At 36.8% G+C, this 12,650-nt stretch overlaps 1 protein-coding gene across 1 annotated transcript; it reads left to right on the forward strand.

Annotated features, from left to right (window-relative positions):
- The first annotated feature begins 9,138 nt into the window (after positions 1–9,138).
- On the forward strand, positions 9,139–11,165 carry LOC104222206 (uncharacterized). Its single transcript, XM_070157790.1, has 3 exons — positions 9,139–10,066; positions 10,219–10,688; positions 10,803–11,165. The coding sequence occupies exons 1-3, from the start codon at positions 9,139–9,141 to the stop codon at positions 11,163–11,165; spliced, it is 1,761 nt and encodes a 586-aa protein (XP_070013891.1).
- Positions 11,166–12,650: the final 1,485 nt, after the last annotated feature.

Raw genomic sequence — 12,650 nt, forward strand, 5'->3', positions numbered from 1 at the left:
TGTACTGATCCACAAGACTCTACTAGACTCGTTCATGACTCGTGAAACCTAAGGGAAACTAGTGCTTTGATACCATGTTGTCATGATCGAAAATCCACTAAGGGTTGTGATGGCGCCGGACTCCGCTGCCAGGCAAGCCAACCAAAATATTTAATTAAATTCTCGTTTTAATAATTTTGAAAACTATGATTTTCCTTCAATTTTACTAGTAAAAGGTAATCATTTCAAATTAAATATAAATGTTAAGAAGTTAATACAAGATACCCCATAATCATCCCAGAACCCGGTGCATAAGTGCATGAGCATTTACTAGGGAATGAAATAAAATACAGTAACTGTCCGGATTACATAGTGGACATAAATGAAAATACAGTACAATACTTTGAAAGAAACTCTGCTAGTTGCGGGTCGTCTCGATAAATATAGCTCACATAAGTCTCTGTATCAACCATGCCGCTATGTCACTAAGCCACTAGCCACACATAAACCTGTGCGACAAAAATGCACAACAAGTTCAGTATGGGTACGAAAATAACGTGTACCCAGTAAGTATCCCGTCTAATCTCAAAGAAGTAGAGATGAGAGGTCGACTTCGACACTTACTAGTGGTCCAATAATAGTATACTAATAATATAGTAAATCGTGGATTTTCATAAAGATGGCTGTAACTCAATAGCATGAAGCAAGTAAGCAAATCTTTCATTAATAGGAGATTTCCAAATTCATTTTTCTTCATTTATATATTTATCTCAAGTCAGGGAGAGCAAATATCAACATCTATAATTCTCAAGTCAAGCAATACAAGCATGCGCAAATCATGTCGAGTACGTACGACCCGATCCAATAATATTTAAACTATGCACTGCTAGAGGGTCGAATAACGCTAACCATAGATGCATCTATTACCCCGCTCGCGAATCATACATGCGATGCGGTCAAATATAAATAAACACAACAATCAGTCAATCAAGAATTCATCAGGGAACAATTATCCAAAGAAAAGCCAATTCTCCTTTCACAATTCAAGAAAACAAAGTTTAATCTTTTAAGAAATTCATTTACTAATTCAATGTGATTTAAGAAATTCAAACTGTCAATAAGATTACAAATATTCCAAGTAAAGCATGTTTTTGGGTCCTAGACTGCCCGAACTTAAACCTAATAGTAGCTATGCACGGACTCTCGTCACCTCATGCATACGTAGTCCCCACAAATAGGAGCACAAATCTAATAAATTCACCTGTGGGGAAATTCCCTCTTACAAGGTTAGAAAGGAGACTCACTCGCTCTGAAGTTCAATAACCGGCTTCTAAGCTCTTCCGACGACTCAAACTGATGCCTCAACGCTCCAAAACTAGCCCAATAACGGGCAAACCAATGAAAATACACACTAATAATTATAACAATTCAATTTATATAAATCCCAACTCCGCTAGAAAAGTTGAGGAAATCGCCCCCGGGCCCACTTGCTCGGATTCTGAAAATTTTCGAAGATAAACTTTGCCCATAATCACACGAACTCAAACATATAATTTGCTCTCAATTCATGCCCAAAATTGTGATTAAATTCCAAGAATACCAAATTTATAAGTTTTCCTCAAAATCCCGAATTCCTACTAACTTTCATGTCCAAATCCGTATATAATCATGTATTTAACTCAAAACTAGCATAAATTACTTACCTCATGCTTGGTGGTGAAAATGGCACCTCAAAGTTTCTCCAAAGTCGGCTCCAATGGAAGAAATGGGGTTGAAATGAACCCAACCCCCGATTTAAAAGAACTTCACTGCCTCCAGCATTTTTGCACCTGCAGTAACTTGACCGCTTCTACGGTTCCGCAGGTGTGACCTACCATCCGCTTCTACGGTCCTCCTCCAAGCCCTCAACTTCCGCATTTGCGCTTCTCCTTCTGCAGGTGCGGTCCCGCATCTGCGGTCCCAGCCTAGCCGGTCCATTTCCGTTTCTGCGACACAAAGGTCGCTTCTGCAGCTCCGCACATGCGGTCCAAGCCTCGCAGGTGCGGTTACACCAGAAGGCAGTTGCTTCATTTCTTCTTTAAATTCCAAATTTGATCTGTTAACCATTCGACACATTCCCGAGGCCCCCAGGACCCCATCCAATCACACCAACTAGTCCCATAGCACATAACGGACTTGCTCGAGGCCTCAAATCAGATCAAACAATGCAAAAATCATGAACCACACTCCATTTCAAACTTGAAGAAGTTTAGAATTTCAAACTTCAACATTCGATGTTGAAACCCGTCAAATCACGCCCGATTGACCTCAAATTTTGCACACAAGTCATATTTGACATTACTGACCTACTCCAACTTCCGGAATCGGAATCTGACCCCAATATCAAAAAGTCCACTTCTGGTCAAACTTCTCAAAAACCTTGAAATTTCTATCTTTAGCCAAATGACTCCAAAATAACTTACGGACCTCCGAATTCACTTCCGATCGTGCTCTCAATACCAGATTCATCGTACGGAGCTATTCCCAGTATCGGAATCCCAAAGGGACTTCGATAACACTGAAATGCACTTTAACCCAAACTTATGAAATTCTTTCCAAAAATGCTAACTTCCACTATAGGCGCCTAATGGCTCCCGGGCCATCCAAAGCCGGATCCAAACATACGCCCAAATCTGAAATCATCATACGAACCTGTTGTAACCTTCAAATCCCGATTCCGAGGTCGTTTACTCAAAAATCTAATCTTAGTCAGTTCTTCCAACTTAAAGCTTTCGAAATAAGAAGTCTCTTTCCAAATCGACTCTGAACTTCCCGAAATTCAATTCCGACTGCACATACAAGTCATAATACTTGAAGTGAAGCTATTCATGGCCTCAAACTGCCGAACGATGCGTTAGAGCTCAAAACGACCGATCAGGTCGTTACATTTTCAGACCAAATTTGTTTGTTAATAGTAAATATTAACAGAAATGTTATTAAATATCTATTTTAATAATAAAATGTTAATATTAAATCCAAGAATATTAATATTAAAATCCAATCATTTTTCTGTTTTGGTAACAAAAAATTAACTATCCTCTTCAATTTTTCCTCTTTCTTTTCTCTCTTTATTGTTGAGTAAATAGCCATTTATGTTATGACATTTATGTTGTGGCCGTTTTGCATAAACAGCCTTTCTGAAGAGTTGCACCTCTTCAGATTTCAGACCAACATTGGCTATAAATACAAGTCCATTCTCTCAGATTTTTCATATGATTTTCTGAGTTTCTCCTCCTTCTTCTGCATTGTTTTAACTTCAAAGAAAGCCACAGTAAGTGTGATTTGCTATCGAACTTTGTGTTCGCTCAAATACTGGGTTTGAAGTACCACTACACCAGTGCGTAATTAGTTCTATCCTGGGAGGAAATAATCCATAACCTTGGGTACTAGGAAGGAATTAAATTCCTTAAGGAAACACTGTGAATTCAGTGGGTTTGGATTAGCTTTTGTTTCTTTACATTTTTTGTTTATATATTATTTGTTTTTTCTAAAATTAGTTTACAAATACAGATTACTAACAGAAGCGGCATGGTTTGTAAAGGAGTAAAAAAAAAAGGTGTCTTTTGAAGGAAAAGAAAGGATACTTAGATACCGCGAGAAGACAAGAAATGTGAAAATTTAGAAAAGGCCATCAGACAGAGATGTAGTTACCGAGAGAATGGTTTTGCTTCTTACAGTTCCTTAACCTATTTCCTTTTCTACAACTCGTGTGTTAAAATATAAATGCATATATCGATCTTCAAGCATAACACAAGAAAGTAGAGCATGAAAAGTATAATAGCAGTAATATATCAACCATCTATATTTAATAATGCTAATCTACGTAAACACACAAGAGATAAGCATAACAAAAACAATAATGCTAATATTACACACAATAGCAGAGGAGTAAACACAGTTATCATCAATTGTGAAGCGGTCATATTAGTGAAGTGTATTTTGATTTTTAAAAGCGTTTTACAATCTTTACATCCTTAGGGGTAAAATTATAGTATCAAAGAATAGTGACATTATAAGTTCTTATCCGGAGGGAAAACATAAATGCAAAGAATGTTTGGACTGTACCGCAATATTTTAATTGTGTTTTCACATCCTTGTTTGACCACACCTATACAATTAGATTAGGTTTCAAAAAAGTTAGTAAGAGTCAACTATGTAAGAATAAGACATAGATGATAAATAGTAAACTGTAAAAGGATTATAGACCTTGAATTATGGAGCAAATATCAATTTTTTTTCCTGAAATAGTGTGAGGGAGACGGTGTTCTTTAGATGTCTTAATTGGCGTTGAAGAAAACAAAAGTTGTGTAATAAGATATATAACGTTTCCCACATAAGAAATAGGCAAAGAAGGGAGATGTAGTTGAGTTGATAGGAATTAATTCACTAATCAAGAGGTCTGGGGAAACTTGAATAGGGGAAACAGAATTGAACATTTAAAGAAGGTTTGTTTGATAAAAAGAAGTGTTGAGGGAAATTGAAAACGCAGTTGAAAGTTTAAATGAGGCTTGTTTGATGAAAAGAAGCGGGGCCGGAAGAAACAGTTAGGTATGCGAAGCGTTTTTTTTTTTTTTTTTTTTGCAGTTTATATGAGGCTTGTTTGATGAAAAGAAGCAGGGCCGGAAGAAACAGTTAGGTATGCGATGCATTTTTATTTTTATGCAATTTCAGTTGGAAATTCCCAAAAAAAAACAGAAGCCAAGAAAATTCAATTGTTGGTTATTGAGAGTGCCACCTCACCGGGCCTAGGGCCCTCTATTATATATATATATATATATATATATATATATATATGGATTAGCCACCATATTGTGCTGTCGTGGCATGAAAATAAACTCTTCGTCGTGATTTTGTTGCATAGACTAAAAGATCGTCGCACTAACTCGTATTCACGTGTTTGAAGATAACTTTGTTGAGGATGTATTCCTATGATTCCCTCCCTGCCAAGCTTAATTTTTTTTTCAAAAGAAATTTTAATTTGCTAAAGTTGAATCTTGGAGTTCAGTTCCTTTAATATTATGTCTATTTTGCAAACAAACAGTTACTACCTCTCACGTGAATACAAATGCAACGAAAGAATTATATAACATTTTGGCAAGTGTACTACTGAACATAAACGAGGAAAGAAAAAAGAAGAGGGTGAGGAAAGAGGAGGAGAAAGGAGAGAGAATAGGGAAAAATTCTTACTAATTAATTTCAGTAATCCAATTTTGAAATCATATGTTGTGCGACTTTATTTTGACGTCTACAATTGCAATAAGGTTTGAGTTGAGGTCTAAGATAAGCATAGGCCTAGGAAGTTCCACTGTCTAGCTTGGCTCACTGCATTCCATCAATATTTGGTCTGAAGCCATGGGCGGCTCAAGCACATGTGGAGCCGGCCCTGTTTGAAGCAAAGGCAGATTATGGATTTAAATCTAAAATTTGTTACAAATTTTAGTGTGTTTTAACATCCAAAATACTAGATTCTGAATTCCTAACTCAACCTCATAAGGAAGTTCATTATATATCCATTTGTAAGACTCACTTTCATGATATACCTAAATTTTAAAATTGCATCAAATATTTCAAAATTATTACACTCTATATATCCAAATCTTTCCAAATATTCTGAAATATACCACAATATTCTAAGTTATAATATAATTCAAATTGAATATACCACAATATTCTAATTTGGAATACAATATTTGAACCAAACATACTACAATATTCTAATTTGAAATACAGTTCAAAAGTTTTCTTAAAATACAATATTTGTACCAAATTTTTCACACTTTTTAATTTGGAATACAATATACAAAAATCATACTACAATATTTGAATTTGAAATACATTATCCAAATCAAATAGTATACCATAATATTCTGATTTAAAATATACAATATTTTGTCTTGGAATACAATAGGTATACAATTACCGAGGACATGACCATGTAGGAATGTATGGGGGTTGAGAATAAAGGTAAAGGGGTTAGGTAGTTGTAGACATCGAAATTTTAACGAATCAAGCTAAATCCTAAATTCAAGATACTACAAGACTCTTGAAATCCTAGGAGTCTATTAAGGTTGCTTGGAGGCAACTCTACCCTAAACCCTAACTCACACCTATATAAAGGGATATATACTTTCTTGAAGAGGCGTCTCAAAAATCCCATAACCTCTTGGGATATTTCACAAAGAGATCAAAATATGGCCGAATACTTCTTGATAATTAAATAGTTCAAGAAGCTGGAGATCAAATACATCCCCAGGAGGTTTGCATTATCCTATATTCGAGAAATACGCTGGTTCAACCCTCGAATCATGGAGATAGTCAGGACAGAAGAATCAAGGGAGAAACAGAATTGTACTCACAATTGATTAATAAAAATATTTTTCTCTTATTTTGTGATTGTAGTTTATTTTTCATATCTTAAAAATTTATTGCAAACAAATTGGCACGCCCAGTGGGACCAGTTCTTTCCTTCATCTCTTCATCTTGTAAATCGAAAACTCCAAGTCTTAAAATCATTTGTTGTGATGGTCGAGTACTTCAAGTCTCGTCTTCAAGTTTCGGCAAGCCTACACCCCGACAAACCTTGAAGTAAGGGGAATCTGGCGAAAAGTTCATATCTTGAAGGAGTTCGCAACAAATTTGTTCGTATATTATGGGTCCCACTGGGGCGTGCCAAAAATATGAAGAAAAAGAGATTTTATTGATGAATATTTGTGAGTACAATTCTATGTATCACTTGATTCTCCTCTCTGAAATTTTCCGTAATTTGAGGGCTTGAGAAGCGTCTTTCTTGAATGTAGGATGATGCAAACCTCCTTGTGATATTTTTAATCTCAAAGAACTCCGAGCAATACTTTGTTGTTTCGGGCTGATCTCCGGGAAGAACTTCGTTGATTACTCCTTTGTTGAAGAACTTTGCACTTGATGATTGATCTCTCTATTTGCAGATGTCTTCACTAATTGCAGAATGTTATTCTCCAACTCTGAATCCCCTCATAGAGCTATGTAACCCCTCTATTTACAGTGGTAGAGGATGGACAATCCAACTACATATGAACTCTCTTTCTTGATTCTGATTGGCTCATGTGAGTCATCAAACTTATCACATAAGCTATGTGATAAGCTTGCTTGTGATTGGTCATGGCATGTCATTTTAGACACTTGGCAACACTTGATTGGTCACGGTTTTAGACTGGGACTGCCACATCATTTCACATATGTTGTCATCTTGTTGGCTTTGAGTGTGACTGGATATGCCATGTCACTTAACACAAGGCATGAATTTGGGCCTTAAGATAAAATGGACATTGGGCTTGAAAATAATAAAATGGACTAATCTAATTTGTAAAGTCTACATTAATTATTTAACCCAATTGAATTTAATCCATATTTTGTATGGATTAGACCCAATAAATTTTAATAATCTCATAAAAAGCTTTCTCGAATGGCTGCTTCTCTCTGGGTGTACGTTAACTAAATTGTGTCGTCCATAGGGAAGAGTGAGCGCATCTCTTCTCAAAAAGCTCTAATGGCCCAGGAATCTAAGGCATCACAGGCGGCAACACAATGAGGGAGGAAAGGTAATCTAGTACCAGTAGAAACATCAACTTCGAGCCCGATTGAATATCGATCTGAGATCCTAGAGAAGGAAAGGACCGGAAATGTGAAATTAGGAAAGGAACCAAGCTCACAAACTCAGAAGGCGAAGAAGGTACCAGTTGAGGAGCCAATTCTTCCTCAACTCAATGTAACAGTGCAATAAGCCCAACAGATTTGGGCTGAGGTAGTAGGAACTGCATCAAGTAGAAAGCAGACTGAGTCAATCAGTTGTGGTAGAAAGTCATGGGCAGATCAAGTGGAAGATGAAGTATCTCAATTGCAGTCGAGGAAATCAACTTAGGATAATTTTGACATTGCTAAAGTGTCAAATGTTGGGTTCAAATTAGAGTATGTGGCTCCCACAATGAAAGGCGAGTCTCCTGTGGTTGAAATTGAAATGGGAGATATCAGCTCAGAGATAGAGTATTGCAAAAATGCAATTATATGTTATGTTTTGGGGGCTCATCCTCCATTTCGAGTAATCAAGGGCTTCATACAAAGGCTATGGTCTAAGCATGGAATTAATAAAATTGCTATGCTTAAGAATGGGATAATCTTAGTAAGATTTGATACAATTGTTGGGAAGAATGATGCTATTCAAGGAGGAATCTATCATTTTGATAATAAGCCATTCATTGTGAAAGCATGGGAGCTGGAAATAAAGTTTACAAGAGATGAACTAAATACCATCCCTATATGGATTAGGTTTCCAGGACTAGATTTTAAGTACTGGAGTCCTAAGGATTTCAGTAAAATAGGGAGTTTGGTAGGGAGATCAATTATAGTGGATCATCATATTGAAAAGAAGAATGGACTTAACTTTGTGAGGATGTTAGTTGAGGTTGAAATGGGGGCTAGCTTATCAAAATATATGAGGTTTGTTAATGAAAGAGGGATGTTAATTGAGCAGAATGTGTCCTATGATTAGAAACCAACGTTATGCACCCATTGTCACAAATATGGTCATGCGGTAGATATTTGCAGGAAGAAGAGGAACACTGGAACCCAGGAGGGTTCAGGGGAGAAGAATCAGACAGCCCCTGAGGGGGCACAAGTTAAGGCTCTAGGGCAAGCTGTAGATGGTCAGGAAGCACAAAAGCAGCAGGGAAGTGCAAACATAGTTGTAACAGGTAACAGAAACCTTATTCCACAAAAGAGTAAATCAACACAAGGCTCACCAACCAAGAAGCAGGTGGAAATAGTGTGGGTGACACCACAAAGATCAAGAAGAAGCCAATACTCACAGAATCAACAAGTGACAAAGTAGGAAAATAATGTAAATTCCTTTCAAGTGTTGAACCATGAGGCACAAAGAGAATAAAGGGTGACTTGAGGAGGAACAGTCAGGTGGTAAATATGGATAAGAGGACCATACCCACACTGGGAATGGTTAAGATATTAAGTTGGAATATCAAGGGCTTAAATGCCCCAAATAAGCAAAAGTAGGGGAAACTCCTTTGCAATAGTGAACAGGAAGGATTGGTTGATCTATTGGCAACTAAGATCAAAAGGAATAAAATAGATATGATTACTGGAAAAATGTTTGGTGGATGGAGAAATGTGACAAACTTGGAGAAATATTATAATGGGAGGATTGTAGTGACATGGAGACCAGACTATTATAATATGGTTGTTGTTTGCAAAACTCCCCAAAGTATCACTTGTAAGGTAGTATATATACCATTACAAATGACTTTTGTGGTGACATTTGTGTATGCTTTTAACACTAAAGAGGAGAATAGGGAGTTTTGGAGTAGTCTAGTGGAATACCAAGCTGGTTGTCATAAGCCATGGATGGTGTTGCGAGATTTTAACCCAGTATTGAGAATGGAAGACAGAATTGGAGGGAACCAGGTTACTTGGGTTGATGTGGTAGACTTTCACACATACATTAGGGAGTGTGAATTAATTGAGTTCCCTCAATTAGGAAATCACTACACTTGGAATGATAAGAACAATGATCAGAGAATTTTTTCAAAGCTAGATTGGATATTCATCAACAATACATGGTTGGATATAATGCCAACTTGCAGAGTAAAGTTTCTGCCAGAAGGCACTAGCGATCATTGTCCAGTCATGGTGACATTGGAGGATAGGAGACTGGGGATGAGAAGGCAATTCATCTACAGTAATGTTTGGGCTCAGCATCCTCAATTTGCTGATTTAGTGAAGGCAGGGTGGGAAGTTCAACTAGAAGAATGTCAGATGTTTAAAATTGTCAGTAGACTCAAGATGCTACAGAAGGCTTTAAAGAAGTTAAATGCAAACTACTTTGGTAACATTGTGACTGAGGCAAATGTGGAAAGGGTGACACTTAAAGAGGTTCAAGAAAGACTATTCAGAGATCCCACAAATAGAAAGTTACAACAGGAGGAGGCCACTTTATATACTAACTTTAGACAATCATCCTATATGGCTGAGGTGTATTTGCAGCAGAAAACAAAGCTACATGGTTGATATTGGGTGATGACAATACTAAGTATTTCCATTCTGTCATAAAACACAAAAGGTTACAGCAAGCTACTACACAACTTAAGGATGAACAGGGTCTTTGACAGAATGATCCAACTATTATAACTAATACGTTTGTGAACTTTTACACAGATCTATTGGGCACTAGGAGGAATTCAAGAGTGAGTTTATTTACCAATATAATTCAGAATGGACCTTTACTGTTCATACCACAACAGGTTTATTTAATCAGACCTTTCAATGGGAAAGATGTCAAGGAAGCAATGTTTAGCATAGATAGCAACAAGAGTCTTGGGCCAGATGGATATGGAAGTGGTTTCTTTAAAGCTACATGGTCTATTACTGGAGAGGAAGTCACTGAAGCTATACTGAAGTTCTTTGAGAAAGGAAGGTTATTGAAGCAACTGAATGAAACAATTATTGCACTCATTCCTAAAATTGATAATCCAGAGTTTGCAAGCCAATATAGGCCAATATCATGTTGTAATATATTTTACAAATGTATCTCTAAGATGTTTTGCAGTAGGCTAAAGGCTGTTGTATTACACTTAGTGGCAGAGAACCAAGCTGCTTTTGTACAAGGCATGTCGACGGTGCATAATGTATTGATATGTCATGATTAGTTAAGGCATTACAATAGAAGAACATCACCTAGATGCTTAATGAAGATAGACTTGAGAAAGGCATATGATATGACATAATGGTCATTTCTGGAGGATGCAATGAGAGGATTTGGGTTCCCTGATAAGTTCACTAACTGGATGATGACATGTGTTACTACAACAATATTCTCAATGAAAGTAAATGGGGAGAGCCATGACTTCTTTGAAGGAAGGAGAGGATTGAGACAAAGTGATCCTGCCTCACCAATACTATTTGTATTAGTAATGGAATACTTATCCAGAACCTTGAAGACAATAAGTGTGTTGCGTGACTTTAGATTCCATCCAATGTGCAAAGAGCTTAAACTCACGCATCTCCATTTTGCTGATGATCTTATGATATTTTGCAAAGGACATATGAAGTATGTGGCAAGAATATTAGAGGCATTGAAGCATTTTAGTGAGGCTTCGGCTTGATAGCTAATGTGGAAAAGTCCAGTATGTTCTTATCTGGGGTGACAGAAGAAGTTAAAGAACAACTACTAGGAATAACTGGATTTACAATGGGAGAGTTTCCAATTAGATATTTGGGCTTGCTGTTATCCTAAAAAAAAGTGGAGTAAATTGGAATGCCAGGAATTGATAGATAAGATAACTAATACGATCAAATTGACATATACAAAACAACTCTCCTATGCTGGGAGATTACAGATCATAAATTCAGTTTTCTTCTCAATATACAACTTTTGGGGATATGTGTTTATTCTTCGTCAAAGAGTGTTGAAGGAGGTAGATAGGAAGTGTAAAAAGTACTTATGGGGTGGCTCAGAAAATAAGAAGAAAGTATCCTTAGTTTCATGGAAAAAAGTATGTTGCTCTAAGAAGAATGGAGGACTAAATATCAAAGAATGCAGAATTTGGAACATGGCTGCAGTTGGTAAACTGGTATGACAACTGGTAGTAAACAAAGATTCAATACGGATAAAGTGGGTACATGGTGTATACTTAAAGAATGGTGAGGACATCTAGAGTCACAAAGCACATGCAGATAGCAGCTGGTACTGGAGAAAGATACAAGCTTTAGCTGATAAAATGCAGAATTGGTACATACATGGCAGATATAGACTCACCTCAATAGGAGACTACTCTATTACTAGAAGTTACATGGAACTAAGGAATGTTCAACCTAAGTTGGTCAATGTTGAATTAATATGGACCCTGTGGCACAACCTAAACATAGGTTCATTATATGGCTAGTTATTCATAATAGACTGCTCACTAAAGAAAGATTGGGAAAGTTGAATATACCAGTAGAAGAGTCGACTTATTGTTTATGTGATAATCAAGTTATTGAGTCAGCTAATCACTTGTTTAGTGGATGTCGTGGTTCCAGGAAGTCAAGCAAGGGGTGGAGCAATGGACAGGATCACAACTGCTACAAGGAAATTTGAAGACAGTTCTACAGTGCGTAAAAAAGAAGAAATGGAAGAAATCCCAAAGAGAACTGGTTGCAGCAACATGAGGAGCAATGGTTTATCACACTTGGAAGGCGAGGACCTGGAAATTGTTTAAAGGTACACATGTAGAGGCGGCAAGAATAGTTATACAGATAAAAAGAGAGATTTTAGCTAGAGTAGACACAATTAGTTCATCAAAGAGAGCTCATAGATGTAGGAACTTAATAGAGCAACTGCAAATGTAATTAATTTTTTTCTCTGTTTTGTCTGTTGGAGGCTTGATCTTTGTATGTTTGCGAGATCAGGTGCTCTTTAAGTGTAAGGATTTGTTTGTTAATGGTAATATTTACATGGTTACCAAAAAAAAAAGACCCAATAAATTTTGTACGTCTATATATACCTCCTACTTCAAGACTTGTCGAGATATAAACTTATTCAACCGCGAAGACGAGGCTTGAAGTACTAGTTGAGCCAACAATCTTTTGCATCAGCCAATTCATTTGAT

Source organism: Nicotiana sylvestris, chromosome 9 (assembly GCF_000393655.2).
Source record: "Nicotiana sylvestris chromosome 9, ASM39365v2, whole genome shotgun sequence".
Lineage (NCBI taxonomy): Eukaryota > Viridiplantae > Streptophyta > Magnoliopsida > Solanales > Solanaceae > Nicotiana > Nicotiana sylvestris.